The sequence below is a fragment of the Neolamprologus multifasciatus genome, chromosome 19 (genome assembly GCF_963576455.1).
Source record: "Neolamprologus multifasciatus chromosome 19, fNeoMul1.2, whole genome shotgun sequence".
NCBI lineage: Eukaryota > Metazoa > Chordata > Actinopteri > Cichliformes > Cichlidae > Neolamprologus > Neolamprologus multifasciatus.
Genome location: NC_140457.1, coordinates 9,171,535 through 9,189,509, shown reverse-complemented (window position 1 = coordinate 9,189,509; position 17,975 = coordinate 9,171,535). Strand labels below are relative to the sequence as shown.

Here is a 17,975-nt window from a genome sequence, read left to right as displayed (position 1 = left end):
CTCTCAGCCCAGTAACCCTGCCGAAAATAGATCCCCCCCGTTAAAGGACTGTGGTTTTTTTCTGTGTTGTGTCTCTTCCCTGAAGGGGGAAAATGTCTCATCTGGTGTAAAATCAGTGAGTGCACGAATATGTGTTCATGCGTGCATGCATGCATCTCTGGACCTGTGTAATGACCCTCCCCCCACAGACTGCATCTCTTAAGCTCTTGTCTCAGTGCTATGATCCTCTAATTGAAACCTCTCCCCACTTTTTCATCTATTTTCTCTCCTGTTTTATTCTCCCCTGCTCACCCTGCCCTCTCTTTACCTGCAGCCAACTATGGTTGACCCCTCGGAGGCTGAGGAGCAGAATAAGTGTAAAGGCCCTCAATTCGACACACCAGCTGTGGCCACTGAAGACTCTCGACTGCCAGAAAACACAGATAGCACGACAACAGAGGAAGATGGGGATGCTGGTTTTGAGACGCCACCAACCGGCAGTTCAGAGGCAAGCCCCTGCCACACTGCATCTCCAGCAGCTCCAGAGGTCACCTCTCAGGACTCAGCACCTCAGCAACCACAGACTCAGACTGACAGCGATGTGCCTCCAAAGCTGCACCTGGATCTGTACAACTTTGACTCGCCGGCCGCAGAGGGCAGCCGATACGTTTTAACGAGCCCCTGCTCTCTGGAGGCGTGTGCTCGATGCGGGGTCAAGCCTGTGGAGCTGCTGCCTCGCCCGCTCTCTGACTTTGCCCGGGAGGCTCCTGGCCGCTCAATGCGTGTCGCCACAGGCTTGTTTGAAGTCTTTGAGAGGGACAGGCATGCCAAACTTAGGCAGTGCAGGGAAGAGAGGGAAAGGATTGTTAGGGAGGAAAAACGAAGGATTCTTCAGGCAACGGTCAATAGCAGCAATGCATCTTCTGTGGATAAAATGTCCTCTGGCCTCACCCAGTCTTCTAAGTCTGGGCCAGTGACCTCCAGCTCCACCCTCAACGCTGGAACATCTTCTAAAGCCACAGCATCAGGTCAAGCCTCCAAAACAGGTGCAGCTCTTTTATCCAAAGCACCTGCCTCCACTCTTAGTACCTCCCCTAAATCTTTTCATGCGGGACCAACCACATCCTCAAAATCTGGCTCTACACCCTCTACACCAGTTTCCAAGAGTGGATTTCTAGGATCTGGAAAACATCCTCTGTCCTCATCCCCTGAATTAGTAAAGCCCACACGACCACTTTCATCTGGCCCCCCACCAGTAGTTTGGAAACCCTCTGGTGGTAAATCTTCAAACACTTTTCCTAGACCAACACCAAAACCCCCTTCCTTCCCCAGAGCCAACTCCACTTTGACTTCATCAGCGTCAAAACCTGCAGTTCAGAGCTCTGGGATACCTCTGAACGGTGTAACAGGAGGACCATTTACACAGCACAATGGACATCTTGGATTTCATTCCAAGGTACGAGGAAAAAGCCATTCACTGGAATCTTTACAGCGAAGGATGGATCCCGTCTGCTCTTCAACCTCCACTACTACGACTACCACTACATGCACCTCGTCAGAGTCGGGCGCTTCTTCTTCCTACAGTTGGGATGGTGCACGAGAACACTGGGCTAGAGTCTCCAGTCCTCGAGCTCGCACTCTGGCCACTTTCAACTCCCTAATGGGCCGCAGCCTCAGCCTCGGCGATCTGAGCCACTCTCCTCAGACGACACAGAAGGTGGAGCGCATAGTAAAGGAGGTGAAGCGCAGAGGGCTGAAAGCTGTGTCTGAGAGAGACCGCAAGATAGCAGCTTTGATGCTTGCCCGATATCAAGAGGAAGACATCATGAGCCAGACCCGCTATGTGGCTCACCTTCAGTGGGATAGTGAGCGCAGGATGGAGGAGCTGCGTCGCGAGCAGGAGGAGCGAGAGAAACAGCGCGCCGTGCTTCAGTGTCAGAGAGTGTGGCAGACACAGGTGTCGCTGCGTCAGCGAAGACTCAGCCAGCAAGAGCGACAATCAGCAGCAGCCAAAATGCGACAGGTCGAGGAGAGCGAGGAGCGATGGAGGGAGCTTGCAGAACAGCAGGAGCGTAGCCGCCTGCTAAAGTTACAGCAGGCAGCGCGAGAGGAAAAGCACAAGAAGGCTCTTCAGGAGCAGAACCTGAAGAGCCTGGAGGAAGAGAGGGCTGCCATGCTGGAGCAAGAGAGGCTGCTGCTGAATGAGAAGCTCACCATGGCTGAGCTGAAGAGGCAAGAGAAAGAGCACCAATCCCAGGAGGAGAGGCGAGGTCTGAACAAAGCAGAGAAGAGACGTCACATCGCCCTGATACAGGAAATCGCCCGTAGAGAGAAAGAGGAGAGGGATGAGGCCAGGAGGTCATCGGAGGAAAAGCTCAGCCGTTCCCTTGAAAACTACGAACAGATAGTTGAACGTCGAGGGAAGGAGCTGAAAGAGAAGGCCAAGCGTGAGGAGAAGCAGATCCAGAAAGCACGCAAGGCAGCAGAGAAGCGCGAGAGGCAACAGCAGCAGCTGCTGGAGGCTCGCGTGAAGGAAGCAGAGAAACGAGCCCAGCAGGCAGCTTTGGTGGCCGAGGAGAGGGCCAAAGAGAAAGCGCAGCGGGCAGTCCAGAGCCGGCAGGAGAAGGAGAAACTCCAGAAGCTCAACAGGCAGCGCGTGGAGGAGGAGGAGAAGCAGAGGCGTCTGGAGCTGCTGCAGTCCATCGAGAGGAAGCTGGAGAAGAGTGAGCAGATCTTCAAGGAGAAGAAGGCAGTGTTAGAGAGCGCCCGATCTGTGGCTAGAGCCTCTTTTCATGTGCGGGACAAAGTGCGGGAGGAGACCAACATGCGTACCTTTGATAAAATGGCCCTGGAAGCTCAGCTCAAAGCCAGTCTCGATGAGAAATAATCATAGCTTTGTTGTGGACTCCTTACTTCTGGTCATGTGCTTGGGTCCTGCCTTCATTATGGCCTCAGTCACTCAACAGCTTTACCTTTCTACCCATAAGCACCTGCAATGTTATTTTTTTCCCTCACATATCTTTACCCATCAGCTGATTTTACAACATTTTTCATAATTTTTATTATCAACACAAACAAAATAATTTTGTATCGTGGATGTAATGAGACTACAAACTAACAGTAACGCCTGTGAAACACATGCAGCGGACTTCATGATAGACATGAGAGTTTTAGGACAGCAGCAAACCCCTTCTCTTTGCCTTCTGCTCCATCGATCTCAGCTACTGGACTGAAAGCTCTGCTGGAATGAAAAGAGTCATTGTTTACCAGGAAGCACAACTCCATGACAACTGCAGAGGCTTTTAAGGGAGCACTCATGGAAGAGAAGAATAAGCATAAGAAAAAGAAAAGGCAGATCGCAGATGATCCTGGACCCTCAGAGCAAATGAGAGATCCTTTTGTACATGCACTGTGACACAGCATGAAAATAAAGCCCTGGGCTGAACACTTAACCGCTGACAATGCAGCAGTGGAGGGTCATGTGCACGATACCCGTGCTGATGAAAGCATCGGAGGACACCGACTTCCGCAGCAGGGCCCGTTTCACCGCCCTCTCAAGGGAACAAGAGGGAGGAGAAGCAGTGTGCAATGCATCAGTGTCAGGACTCTCCTAATCATGCCGATTACAGTAAAATAGTGATGCACTCTGAAAATGCCCTCTCTGGCTACTGATCTGCTCCCACAGCCACCTGGTGACCACGTCAAGGTCAACAGGTATGAGTTTTTATTGCTTCTGCAGCTTATATAATACCTTCTGTTTTGTTGCAATAAAAAAAACAAACACTTGGTCACACTAACTCGACAGCACAGAGGGAAATAAAGACACACGAGTCGGCATGCAAGCCAAGAGCAGGTTTTAAAGGCCTCTGGCTGCACTAATCCTGCAATCTCAGATTAAAAAAAAAGGAGGATGTGCATAGTCTTTGCCCTCAGATGTAGCTGTTGCCATAGTGACAGAAGTCAGGATGAAGCAGCAGGAGGTGAATTACTGAGAAGGGAGAGTGCGTGGGAATTTGAGGGGGCTGTCTGTGGGAAACTGGATCTTTTGGCAGCTCATTATTTGTGGGGCGTTACAGGAAAACTACTCGGTTCACTTTGTTATGTGTAAAATCTACGTGAGGCAGTGGGAAATTACTGCAGCGTTCCCTCTCTTTACTTATTCAGAAGTTGACCTTCACCTGGAGAGTCAGCTGCTCTCCCTGCACGCAACTGCAGCCAGGAAGTAGACTGAACTGAGCAATTCGGGCAGTCACGTGTTGGATATCTAAAGCCAGAATAAATATGGCCAGCAGAGGACTAACAGGCTTATGGCTGACTGATCCGCAGTGTTCCAAGCATATAATCATAGGGAGGTGATGTAAGGTCTGAGGATGAGACAGCATATCTGCACATATGTCAGCGTCTGGTTCAAAGAGATGGCATTGAAAACTGTCTATTATTGTCCGTGCCAGAGCTGGTGTTGTAACTTGCTGATAAGCGGAGGGAAAAGAATCAGTGGTTAAATGGTGTGCATTCATAACTCGCCCTGGAAATATAGGAACTTATGAAAGAGAATATTTGCCCACAGTGCAGTGGTTTACACATTTGCCTAACAAGCCAAAGACCCCCAGTTTGATCCCAAGAGGAGACATAAATCCCTTGGGGGTCGTGCCATGTGGTGCATCTGGTATAAAATAACATCTGCCAATTCAAACATGCAGCAGGCCCTGTTGTGATGACCCCTTTTGGCTAGAAGTAGCTGTTAAAGGATATTCATGTTAAGGAGATGGTTCATCACAAAAGTTCAGTTTATTCCTGTAACACCATTTATCTGTCTGGATGGCGTTTATGTGCTATCATATTTTAAATGGTTTGCCCTTATCTTGAATATAATGGAACCAGACGGTATTTGCCTTGTGATGAAAGCACCATAAAAAGCAATTTGAATCGGTGTCTCTTTCCAGAATCACAATACAGTTATTCTGACATTTCCACAACCCTTGTTGTAACCAGTTTCAAGTAGGCACTATTTTATGTTTGCCGAACTACATTCACCAACCCTGTCATTACCCAAATTGTAGTTTGCCTCTAACAGCGAAGAGACATTCATGCTAATGAGAGGTTGAAAGAATGCAAACAGCTGACCTCAGCTGATCAACTATATGGACACTTTTTTAGTTAGTGCTGCAGAGCCAATGCAGTTTTAAGTAGCTCATTGCTTTTTGTGTTGTTTTGAAGCAACACTTGAACATATATATATCAAATATATTTAATGTAACAAGTGAAGATACCATCTTTTTCTATAGACAATTAAATAATCAGTATCTGGTGTGCAAAAGATATAAATACCCATGGGTTTTTTTAAGGTAACACAATGAACTGTCTGAAATGCACATGCATGTTACCAACCAGATTTACTTCATGATACTGAAAACGCAAACAAAATGTCTTTTAAAAAGGAATTTATTACTTGGACTTTGTAGTACAATGCTTGCGTAGACATTCTTGTTTTAGTACAAGTAATGAGTCTTCCTAAATAAAGCAGGGAATAGTATTTCACCATCAGTTATATTCAAATAAAGTGCAATAACAACAGAAAAGGACAAATAATCAACCAGTTGCTTGTTGCTGAAGATGGTTCTTTATGGCTGTGTCTTTGAACTCATGTAAGTCTGCAAAGGGAATGCAGTCTGAACTAAAATGCCCAAATCTTTCATTGTACTCTGGCTTTAGATTTCTTCCTTATACTTATTTTTAACACTAGCCTTCATTGAACTTCTGTTTAATGAAGGCTAACTTAAGGTTTACTTAAGACCAAACTGCACGGCCGATACCCACATTCATCGCCGTCTTATTTTTTGTGTTTCAGGTCCTGGTGATGAGCGTGAGCTGGTGATGTAACCCACAAGCCTCCCGACAAAACTGTTCCTCCCACACTGAGCTTTATCAAAGTGTAAAAAAAGCCTCTCCTGGTGGAAATACAATCTTATCAGATCTTATTTTATAGGTTTTTATTCAGTTTGTATCCGTTAACAGTGCCAACTATTGTTCTGCAGAGAAGAAGAACTTTCCGCCTTTTACCTGCATCAGTGAAACAACGTGTGCAAGGTTCAAACACAGCTTTATTAGCATCAAGTCGTGTTTAGTCCCGTATGTTTCCTTCTCATCTTCCCCTTACATGTGGGCTTTGTTTCTGTATCACTTCTGGTGTTGAGTTATTTAACATTTGTACATTATCATAAAATGCTTCCTTTGATGAATTACATTGAGTTGCATTATCAAGAAAGGATTTTTTTCAGATGTAGCAATAACGAAATGGTCGTGGATGATATCGAACGCATCTGTCAGTTCATCGTTTCCGTCAGTCCCCTAAACTGAAGGTCTGTGCATACAATCAAAAGTGGAAAAATAAAAACAAACATTTTTCAAGTTGGATTTGCATTGTCTGTGCCATCTGCTTCATTTAGTAAAGAGCTTTTTTCAGGAATACAAAATGGTAAAAGTACTAGCAGTTACACAGATACATATTTAACACAGATATTCATTGGTAGAAGAATCAGAAAAAAGTACTTCAAATATTAACAGTAAGTGTAATTTATATTTTGCATCATTTTTCTTTTGTCTTTTTTTTTTTTTTAAACCGTTTTAATACGGCAAGGTTTTTTAATTACAGGTGGTACCAAAACTAGTGGTCAGGTCCCTGCAGGGGGTGGATTTAATCAATCTGACAGGTCCTGAGAAAACGAATGGCGTGGAAAATCTAAGAAATAAGTTTCTACTTCTTCTTCTTTTCTTTTTTTTTAATTCTGAGCTTTGAACTTTCTCGGTTAAAGTCTCAGTTGAAATCAGGTTAGGTCATTGTCCTACTTTTTTCCCCTCACATGTGCCACACAGATGAAGATCTCATGTGTGGATTAACAAGGATGCTACCTTACTATAGGGTGCAAGAAGCAGGACACAGGACAACAACACACTCCATGTGGATTCCCCTGAGTATCACCCGCAGCTGCTCCCAGATTGGTGCAAACTGCCATGATCAGCGATGACCCAGACTTTGTACTAAGGAGCTGGCGGGGTAAAGACCTTTTAATCTATGTTGTTCATTAAATGTCTTTGTTCTCACATCCACCTCTTAGGGGAAGTGACTGAAGAAAGATTCAGAGCTATAGTGCATTTGTGGAAATTTACCTATTTGACCTACAACTAAAATTAAACAACAGGTTTTCTATAAGAGGCCACAAAACAAAGACACAGGGAACCACTGATTGGCAGTAAATCGTTTTAAAAACTCTTGTTAGTTTTTAAGCATGAAAAGTAACTAGTTAATATATTGGTTTAAGTTTAGCTTAAAGATACTCACATGTGGCTTAATCAGATCTGAAAGCTTCACGTGGTCATTTTCAGTCAAACGGTTCCAGAAGCTGTTGACCATAAGGAACTAAAACTCAGCAGCTATTAGGATGTTTCCACTGCAAGAATTTGGAAAATATGGATATTCACACATTCTCTACGTACTGTTTAAAGAAACTAGTGACCATGAGTGACTATGACTCTTTTCTGACAGCACTATATAGTAAATAAACTGATACAATCAACAACACCTAATAAATAGAAATTTCAGACAATAATTAAATAGGGTTATTACTAATGCTTTCTTGAAGGTTATGCTAAAAATAAATAACAGTAAACCCGAGGAGTAGGTAACGTGGCATTCCTAGTTTAGCATATGTGATTAGTTCCTTCTGGTCAACAAAAGACATAATTTATGTTAATGAAAAAAATAAAAGTTCTACTCTAAAATAAATTCCCACAGCTCTATACAGCAAAACTCAAGAGCTGCTTTGGAGTCTTGTTTTTCACCTAGGCGCCTTAGGCTCCACAGTCGCTCTTATTTGCCTAATCTTCACGTTTTCCCTGCTGTAGGAATTTAGTTCCCAGTTTAACTCCACTGGCCCTAACATTCCTAGAACTGTTGCGTCAAAAAGACAACAAAGCCATCAGACCATGAGAGAACAGAAAAAGTGCTCTTATATTTAATCTTTTAAATTTTGACTGATCAACTAAAACTTTGTCATGGTTTCAAATAACACAGATTTCTGTGCACATTCATTTACAGCGTCTTAATGATGGGTTTGGTAACAGCAACTCTGGGTGACTCTGAGAGTGAGGTGAAGCTAAGGACTGTTTCTCTTCCTTTACCTCGCTCTATCTCCTATCAGACGTCTGTTATGTTTGTGGCGTCCTTGCGAGCCATGATCTTGTACACGCTCTCTCTGAAGCTGCTGTCCGAGGTCAGGCGTCGGGCGGTCTCCCTCAGCTCCTCGATGCTGCTGCCGTCAACGTTGGCTACAGCGAACGACTTGGAGTGTTTCACTGTAGCGAGACAATGAAATGTGGAGCTCAATCAATGGAGTGCTCCATTTGGGACAACGACATTTCAGAAATGTATTGCTTTAATCATTTGTCACGAAGACAATGTGTTGCTTTTCTTGATTTTTTTTATAAATAGTATTAGGCAGAGATCTTGGGGTTTTGGACTGGTAACTGGGGCTCTGAAAAAAGATATTAACTAAACAATTTCTTAGCCTCTATGGCAAAACCTAAAATAATTACTATTATTTAACAGTCTGTAACCGTAATACAAGTAGAAACTTGATAAAATGGCATCGGATTTTTGAACACTTTAGAAAGAAAACTTTCTAAAAGTACCTACTTACCAAAAGTACCTGAGAGTAGGGACTTGAGAAGCATGTTTTTTGGTGCGTCATTATGCTATGATGATTATTTCATGATATAACTTACACCAGTGACGCTTCGAAGCTCGCCTCTGGATTCGGCAGCTCTTAATTCTGCGCGCAGCAGCTTTGTGAAGATATACTGCATTCTTCATTATGGCTGGGAGCTTTGCCTCAATTTCTGCTGCACAGATACACTCCTCAAAGAACCCTGGATACACACAATCAGATGCATTTGTTATAAAGAGGATGCTCTGCCTTCAAACATGTACCCTCAGGCAGGGTCCTGATTTCATGCCTTAGTGGTAGCTTGGAAACTTACAATGACAGGTTAAAATATGGCATTGTGGTAAAAAATTACAGAATCAGTTCTTGGAGAAAAATCTAGTAAATGTTTTGTCTACTGGAATATTTAATAAGAAATGATTGAGTCATATTTTCTAGTGAAAATACAAAGTCAAAGTGTGAGAAGTGCCAAATTAAATCCGTTTCCATGGCAATAAAACGACTATCCCTTGTTCTGCGTGTGCATGATCCACCGTCACAGTCAGATTTCTCCAACAACCGACTTAAGCTCTTTGAATTTTTCAGTGCACTTAATGCATCATATATTGACCAGATAACTACACCCAAACGGATAACATCAGTGCATGCACTCACTCCTCAGCTGTGTGACGTCGCCCTTCATCTTCTCATCTCTCTCTTTGGTACGCTCCAGTGAGTTCAGGCCTTTCTCCAAATTCTGCAGAGCCTCTTCAGCCTCTTTTAGCCTCCTCTCCAGCTCCATCCGAGACTCTATCTCTGCCTGGGCAAAAGGGGGAATAGAAAGCCAAGTTTATTTAAGACCTATACTGTAGAGGATTATTAGTCCATAGTATCCTGATCAGTTGCTGATGTGTTTTTGATGCGAGTTTGAAAATTGAACTTAAACAGAATAAATATTGATTGATGTTAGCTTTTGTCCAAAAACATCTCTGTAAAACTCAATTATGTAGACATCTATAGTGTTAGGCTATCCCACATGAGGGTATTCTGCATCTGAAACTGCTCATCTGCACTTTACAAATAATCAACTTAAGCTGAGGCTTAAGGGATGCAGAAGGAGCAGGTGGACTAAGGTGATAAAGCAAAGCAGGCAGAAAACAAATGTAATTTTGAACAGAGAAATTAGACAACAAATGAGAGTGAGAAACCCCGTCAATGCAATGCATACTTTAAAGTCAGGGAGATCAGATGTAGTATGATGGGTGAGTCAGCTGATTATAGGCAGGATGCAATAGAAACAACTGACAGGATGTCATCATTACTCTTTCTAAGTCTTTAGTGGTGTTAAGGGTGTTTTTATGAGGATTTTACATTCAGAATGTTTTAATTGGCCAACATAAATAAAGGAATGTAATTATTAGAAGACTTTGAAATATTTTGAGACGTCATGACTGTAAAAAAAAAAAAAAAGATTTATTCCATTTAATTCCACAACACTAATACATGCTAGCTGTACCAGTGTAATTGACTTCCTGCTGTGATTTTGCTGCTATACAGCCACTCAGTAATGTATAATTTGTGAGACAGATGCCTTATATTGTGTCCTTTCTTTTAGCAACACTTATTGAAAAAGTTAGCTTATTTTTCTTATCTTTTTTTATGTGAATATAAATGTACATTTTCACTTTTGTCTTGCATTTGGATGCAATGTAAAAAAAAAAAGAAAAAAGCATTTGAGTAACTTTTACAGAGTCTGTAGCAGTTGTGATGCAGTTGTTACGAGATGCTACACTGTTGTCATAGGTGTTAAAATATGTTATTATATGTTTCCAGCAAGCTATGCTGTAGGGTCTGAAGTGTCACACATCAATACATACACAGGCTCATCTAAATATCTAAATTCTTTGGAAGTTGTGAGAGAAAAAAAGTTCCACTCAAACTACATTTAAAGACTAAAGTCTGCTGGCGGATTAACGCAGTGATCTTTGAAAAGGTGTTTCATTAACATGCAGGCTGAGAGCTGCTGAGTCACGCCGTGTTACCTTGAGCTCAGCCTCAGTCTGCTGCTTGTCCACACTGAGCTGAGAGAGCGAATGCTGCAGCGTCCGGGCCTGAGACGAGTAGTACTCCCTCTCCTGCTGCAGGACTACAGCCAGCTGCTCGTTCTCCCTGATCCTGAATAAAAGAAACGACACTCAACATTAAAAAGGAAGAACACACAAAACCCGACCAACTTAAAGGAAGGGTTTGGTCTGTGGGTTTTTAAACAACACTGCCTGTATGGTGGATGCATCTGTCAGTTTTCCTACTGTCATGCTGCTCACTGAGCTCTACAGGAGACACATGAATGTACACCTCAGGTCATTTCTGGGAAGAACTGGATTTTTTGTTTAAAGATAATCTTTCCATGAGTATTTAGTATCTGCTTAAAATGTATTTACTGAACTAGTTTTTGAGGTTTTGGATCCCAAAGGTTCAAAGTATTCCTTGCAGAATAATTGTGTTCCATGGTTTGTTTCTGTTTTCTATCTGTGGAATTAACTGAATTCCTGAATGTCAAATAAAACTGAGAAAATATATACTTTCATCGTGATACGAGTATGAAAAGGGGCAAACACTGTATAAATAGACAAGTGCAAAAATGCATCTACAGTTAATAGACATTGTTGTGAGATCCATTCATGAGCATGCAGGGTTTAAAATGTCATCAGCAGCATCCTTTATACTACATTTAATGTGATCCAACATATCTAGCGTGATACAACAAACAAAGCAATGTATGAGAATGTTTTCAGTCTGATTATGTTACATAGTGACAAAAATACTGCTGTCAGTCCAAATGTGACCTAGGAAAAATGGCTGAGTAAAGGTCAAGCATACGGAAAATGCAATGTTATAGGTTTTAGCATTTTGTAACTGAACATTAGTGCTACACAGTCAATAACAGCTGCCTGTAATACTTCACTTACGGCCGCCAATCAATCTGCTGGTTCTTTTAGGATCAATACACATTTCCACTAAGAGTTACATCCTGTAATACATTATTATAGAAGTTCCCTGTCAGACTGTTTTTTGTGATCTCCTGGTATGATGTATGATTCATCAGTCAAAGAATATCAAAACAGAACATGGTCTTATTGGATGTACCCTCTAAAAAGAATCAGAGAAATAAAAATCCTAAAATATTCCTTGCTGACTCCAACAATGCTCTGCCAGTAATCGTTTGCTCTTGAGGTTACACCCACTTATCCTCAGCCTGCTCTTTCTCCTTCAGCAGGATCTTCATTCGCTCCTCAATGTGATGCAGGTCCTGCAGCAGGTCACCGTCCTCAGACTCCATGCAGCTTTTTTCTGAGCTCTCCTCCTCCGCCTCCTTCTCCTCCTGCTCCTTTACTCCCAGCAGCTGCAGCGTTCGCTGTTTCTCCTGGGACAGCTCCTGATGAAAAATAAAAAAACAGGAGAGATACAGATTTTGCTTACTTAAACAAAAAAAAATTTAGTTGATTTGTCACATTTTTTAAAATCCCCTATTTAATACTTCATATAAGCCAAGTGAGAATCTTTTGATTAAAATCAACTTTGTTTATTGTGTCCAACATACTGTTTTAAACTTGCATGAAGTTATTTTAGCACTAAGTACAACAACAACAAAGACATAACAAGCAGCTGGATAGCGTGGTAGTGAGACTACACGCCTTTGGAGCGGTAGTCGCAAGTTCAAGTCCCGGTTGAGGATGTCTGTATCCAGTTAGGGTCCATTCAGGAGAAGGGTCTCATGGCCTGCTTTCCCAGTTACACGAGGTACAACACACATGCTATGGCAAGGGGGAGCCAGGACGTCAGGGGGGTATCATCATCCCCCCCTGACCAACACTTGAGTAGGTTGTGGTTTTAAAGTAGTTAGTTCAGTTCAGAGTAAAGTAGCTAGTAGTAGAGGTGAGGTGTGGTGTAGACCTCTGGAGCTGGGGAGTGGCCCCTGTGACCTGACCCCCGGATAAGCTAGAAGGTGGATTAGGTGGTCTGAAATCATGTAGTGTGTCGTCTATTCCTGTATGCTACAGGAATAAGTTTTCAATTAAATACCTCGAGGGATTTTTGCAGTGTGACCGTCAAGCTGCTCAGCTCTTCTTTTTCACGCTCGACACCTTTCAGGGACTGAGCTGTGCCATCCAGGTCGCTGCAGTTCAGCACGAACATACGTGAAGGTAAAACAAAACAGACAAAGATGGGGATAAAAGTGTATTTAACCTGCGTTAAAGCAGCACCACTACAATGATTGAGCATGGAGAATCAAGTTGAACGTATCAAGGCTGAGTGTGTACAGTTTGATCTGCTCCTGCTCCGCCTTTAGCTCCACGACCACTTCTTCAAACTTTTGTTTCTCCTCCTCCAGGATCTGGTTCAGACGCTCCAGCTCCTGCATGGACAAACAAACTGAATATTAAAACATAACACATCAATGATCTCATCTCATGATGAAGGTGACTACTACATCTGCATCTTTCATTTTATCATCTCCATATAAAACTTAAATGATTTGTTTATTTACAAATCAATATTAATCTCTTAATCCTTGAAAGTTCACCTCTCTCTGAGCTCGTTGATGACTGAGCTCCTCAGTCTCTTCCATCAGTTTATCTGGAAGAAGAAATAAATATATTGCTAATACCCTGCCTTCACTTGTAAGACCTTTGAAAGGTAAATTTATTCAGATGACCTTTCTCCTGCTTACCCAGGTATTCTTGCTTCTCTTTGGCCAGCTGCAAGCCCTGAGCCTCCAGACTTTCAATCATCGCTTCCCCCAGCTGTGCATTTTTCCATGTGCTTTTGGGAAGATGCAGTGATTTGAGAAAATCAAAGCACTATTAGCTTTGATTTTAAAATTAAACTATAAAATTAAAACATTCAAATGCTTTTAAAAAGCTGCAGCAGACAAAGGAAGCACGTTTTTAGCAGCAGAAGAAATGTGTCTCAAAAATAATCATCCTGAATGAAGTAAATGAATTACTCACACTTTCCCCGACTCCTGGAGCATCTCCATCCACTGGACCTGCTCCTCCTGAGACTCAGCAGCCAGCACTATGGTGCCCTGGGGGCCGGACACACTGTGTTTTACATGTTAGCAGCTAATCAATGATCGTTTCATGCTGTAAAATGAATTTTGGCTGGGGCGGTGCTGGTAGTGTGTCTCTCTACAGCTCCAGTCAGTTAACTATGTGCAATTTGTTTGATATGTTTATTTTTGTATAAATTTGTTGTTGCGTGTTGTCTGTGTGCAGCTTTTTCTCCACACGCAGCTTCACAGATGACAAGTTTTAGACTTACGTGACATTAGTTTGTTAACCACTTGGGGGCAGTAGAAAAAAAAACTGTAACCACAACATTAATAATTAACATCTACCTTATAGTACTTCATCCTGGCATATGGATTTTTAGCTTAGTTTTTGGTGTCCACCAGCTTATTTTAAATTTGATTTAAACTTGCAATCATTTATAATGTAATGGGAAAAGATTTTTGTGCTTACAGAGAAATCTTCAAGGTTGATGATGATGGCAAAGGGCATCCCCAAGTCTTCATTTGCTGACACCACACATCCTCCCAGAGGAATGACTCCCTAAGACAGGAAAAGGTTTTGTTTTTTTTGGTCATTTGAGTTCATTTGATCTTTCAAAACTAAACTAAAACATCAGAAAACAAGCACATCTCTAACCTTTGCTCAATTTTGTTATTGTTACCAGAGATACTGCAGCTGCTCACCTTGGGGTGAATGTTGAAGTACCTGTTGGTCTCAAAGTTTCTCTTCTCACTTTCTGCGTAGTAGAGCAGGAAGCTGTCTTTGATGATGAAGAATCTTCGTACCAAGGAAACAATGAAAGCAAGACTGAGTGAGTCCTGTGGGGCTAAAAGGAACCAACGTCTGGCATCGCTCTAAGTTTTGGTCACTCAATTGACTGAATATGAAAATGTTTTTGCTGATAACCCATTAACACTTTTCTCTGCTTGTTTTTCTTTATGCAAGTTTTTCAGTCTTATTGCACACACGTCTTTTGTAATATCTTTATTTTCTCATTACTGATACTGAATCCATGTTATGTTAACACACTCAGCCTAGGGACTCAATTTTCTTTTACTGCTGCTGCACTAAATAATTTTGTGGTGTTGAAAACGTTTCTGTTTAAACAACTGTTGAGTTGCTTTGGGTTAAATAGCAGGTGACGAGTACAGTTATTTCGTGTATGAGCTGCTGTTTTCTGTCCATTTTTTTTTTGAGCATTAAGAAGAATATTCATATTTTTCCTAAGTCCACCGGTCCAATCATCAGTCTGTTCATCACACCAATCATAACACAGAGAAATGTGTGGCAAGAATGGAATCTTTTTTTTTAATGTATTAAATTGTAAAATTAAGTTTAGAGTGTTGTAAGAGAATATGTTTTATTATTACAGACATACTATAAGTATAATCTAGATGAATATGATATATGATAAACCTTAAACCAGTTTTTGTTATATAACATAATCCCATTTATCCATCTATTAATCAGAGTACTGCAAACAGGTCTACACACTGGAATGATAAAGCCTTCTTAAAATAAGGATGTTTGTTTCACTGAGTCATTACATTAAATTAAATCTGACACATATAAAAAGATACACAAGAAAATTAGTTCATTTACAGTTCTGTGCAAAAGTCTCGAGCCTGCCTTTATCTTTTGTTAGGAAAATGGGAAATAGGTACAATTATTTTCAGTCTAGTTTTTATTTAATTTGGCACGCACCAGCATTTTCTCTTTGTTTTCCTTCCTTAAAAATGGCTTCTTGACAACCGCTCTACCACTGAGACCATTTCAGTAAACAGTAGATGGATCAACTGCATGGCTAGAAGCATCTCTCAGGTACCATGTCAGGTCTTTGCTGGATTTTTTTCCCTATTAAGGATGTGACTGTCAGATAGTACAGCTATAGCTTTAGGCCTACCACGTCCTCTTTTGTCCTCAATTTGTCCAGTCTCCTCACAGGACATGCTGCACACCATCTAAACAACTTTTCAGGTTGCAGCACTTTGTTGTTGTAAAAATAGTTCTTTGCCAGATTGTTTGTCATGTGTAAACTCAGCATTAGTTCATCATTCAATGTTGAAATGATTCATAGGTCAATGTGAACAAACATCATTTCATCACAATAAAGAAAAACACTGAAAGACCTTCAGAAAGCCTTGTAGTCTCATTCCTTGGAAACAAAATATAAAGAAATTAATAATAACTCAAGACTTTTGCACAATACTGCACTAGTTTAGGGAGTGGCTTTGTGAGTTTGGGTGGCACTCATAACGGAAATGACTGACTAAGAGATATATTTATTTTAGAAATGAATCAAAACTAGTGAATAAAATGTTAACATTTAGTTTCTAGTATGAGTACATCCTACTTTTCCAACACTACAAGATGTTCCTGTCTTTAGAAAAATCTCCTACAACACATCCAAATGTGTAATACTCGTCCTGACTTTCATTAGACTATTTAATTTTCACCATAAAAGCAGCTGTGAAATATGCTGGACCATTAACACTTAAGGCTGATAAGTCTTTTACATACATTTAATCCCACTGGTTGGGAGATTTATATTAAACAGCTGGTTACAACAATAAAACCTACTAAACCAAATTTAGCACAGAAATCCAAAGAAGCACTTACTGAAAATTTTAGCGACCTTTATGACACAAGCAGCTGGGATAGGTTACAAATGGTGTGCTGCAAATGGACTCTCTGGATCCACCGTATATTGTCGTTTTAACTGTTATGTAAACTAAGAGCATTACCATGACTCTAGATATCAATCCAGGCATTTTGACCAAATTTAAACTGCTCTCAGGATATACTCAAAATGCGGGTGAGGATAAATATTTCCTGTTATTATATAAAGCAATCCTCTAATACAAAACTTGGCAAAGTACAGTTTACAAAATCCTATTGCTCTCTTCTGGGATTTAAAAAAAAAAGAAGAAAAATCAATAAGCATTCATAAAAGATAATAAATAAAACAATTATTGTCAATTTATAGGGAAAAATTACTGCAGATGTTTTACCTACAATTTGTAATGCAAATTAAAAGGTTTAATTTTCTCTCAGTATACAAGAATTTTTATTTTACAGCTGTAACAGCCAATAAATGAGTTCTAAATACAACACAGCTAATTCAAACTTTAGTTCAGACTTTGATACAGGAGAGAAAATTCCAACCACTTCCTAAACATGATTGTTTTGTCGCTGTCAAGGGGCAGCCTGCAAACTAAAGAAAAAGCTGAGACATCAAGAGAATTGATCACATTTAGCTGTAGGATCAAAACAAAACAACAACTTAGCCACACCTCACCCTCACCTGCGCGACCACTTGGCTGATGGCCGACCGAACGGCCTCTTCCAGAGCACGCCATGCAGCTGCACTTTGGTGCTGATGTCCAGCAGTTCAGAGTCTGACTGCTCCATTGATGACCAGGGCGAAAACCGAGAGTTCCTGGACGAAGACGAGAACATCCTCTGTGGCTTCCCTCGCCCTGGGAGGTGGGACAAAAATGATCAATAAAATAAAAATAAATAAACAAAGAACAATGCAATCACTCAATAACAATTAGTCCAGCATCACCCGATAAACACACACATACACGCACGCATACACACATAGAGGTGCTGCAGGCACAGCTTCAATACAAAGCAGGAAAAGCAGCAAACAAATCCCAATAACTCAGCAGGGCGGAACGATGCAGCTGCCAATACGCTCATCAGCTGGAGGCAGACTGACTGCACAGCGACGATGAAAACAGGATGGGGGGGAGAGATACTGGAAGGCAATGGGGGAGGGAGAGAAGCTTTAGGAATGAGTTGCTAAATCTGAAGCCGGTCGATATATTCCAGCCAGTAAAAGCTGTTATTCAGATTACAGTATTTGCAGAGAGGAGCAGTTTCCAGTTATTGGCAGGTATGAACTCTCCAGTCTCTCCATCAGTCCATCCTGCACCCTAGCAGCGAGTTAAGAGGAAAGCCATGGTTCCACAACTTTCTATTAAAGAGGATGAAGGGTCAGAACAGTTGTTGTAAAGCTTTAGTGTCACGGGTATCAGATTAATTTACAGAACATGTGTCCGAGTGGATGGACAGAAGATTATAAAGATACCGATAGTTCAGCCTTGAAATCCAGGACACAGAAATGCTGTGTAACTGTAAGGCAACAGTTGCAGTCTGAACCTCTGTGATTTTATTCAGGCTCTAAAGAAATTACCAAAACATGTTACTGACCCAT

The 17,975-nt window shown here is 41.5% G+C and overlaps 2 protein-coding genes across 6 annotated transcripts in view; one reads left to right on the top strand and one right to left on the bottom strand.

Annotated features, from left to right (window-relative positions):
• Nucleotides 1-6,672, top strand: part of ccdc177 (coiled-coil domain containing 177) — a 152,570-nt gene extending 145,898 nt beyond the window's left edge. For all 5 annotated transcript variants that reach the window (XM_085143374.1, XM_085143375.1, XM_085143376.1 and 2 more), the window contains 2 exons: nucleotides 314-3,693; nucleotides 5,828-6,672. In XM_085143374.1, coding sequence (XP_084999500.1) covers nucleotides 314-2,866 — 2,553 coding nt within the window. In that variant the 3' untranslated portion in view covers nucleotides 2,867-3,693; nucleotides 5,828-6,672. The remainder of the gene's footprint in view (nucleotides 1-313; nucleotides 3,694-5,827) is intronic.
• A 65-nt stretch (nucleotides 6,673-6,737) lies between these two features.
• On the bottom strand, nucleotides 6,738-17,893 carry plekhd1 (pleckstrin homology domain containing, family D (with coiled-coil domains) member 1). Its single transcript, XM_085143397.1, has 14 exons — nucleotides 17,357-17,893; nucleotides 17,058-17,232; nucleotides 14,437-14,530; nucleotides 14,204-14,293; nucleotides 13,691-13,767; nucleotides 13,411-13,502; nucleotides 13,264-13,316; nucleotides 13,001-13,095; nucleotides 12,762-12,855; nucleotides 11,924-12,114; nucleotides 10,721-10,853; nucleotides 9,354-9,498; nucleotides 8,761-8,904; nucleotides 6,738-8,331 (listed from the first exon to the last, which is right to left on the bottom strand). Exons 2-14 carry the CDS (start codon nucleotides 17,210-17,212, stop codon nucleotides 8,174-8,176), a joined length of 1,521 nt encoding a protein of 506 aa, XP_084999523.1. The 5' UTR covers nucleotides 17,213-17,232; nucleotides 17,357-17,893; the 3' UTR covers nucleotides 6,738-8,173.
• Between the last annotated feature and the right edge of the window lie 82 nt (nucleotides 17,894-17,975).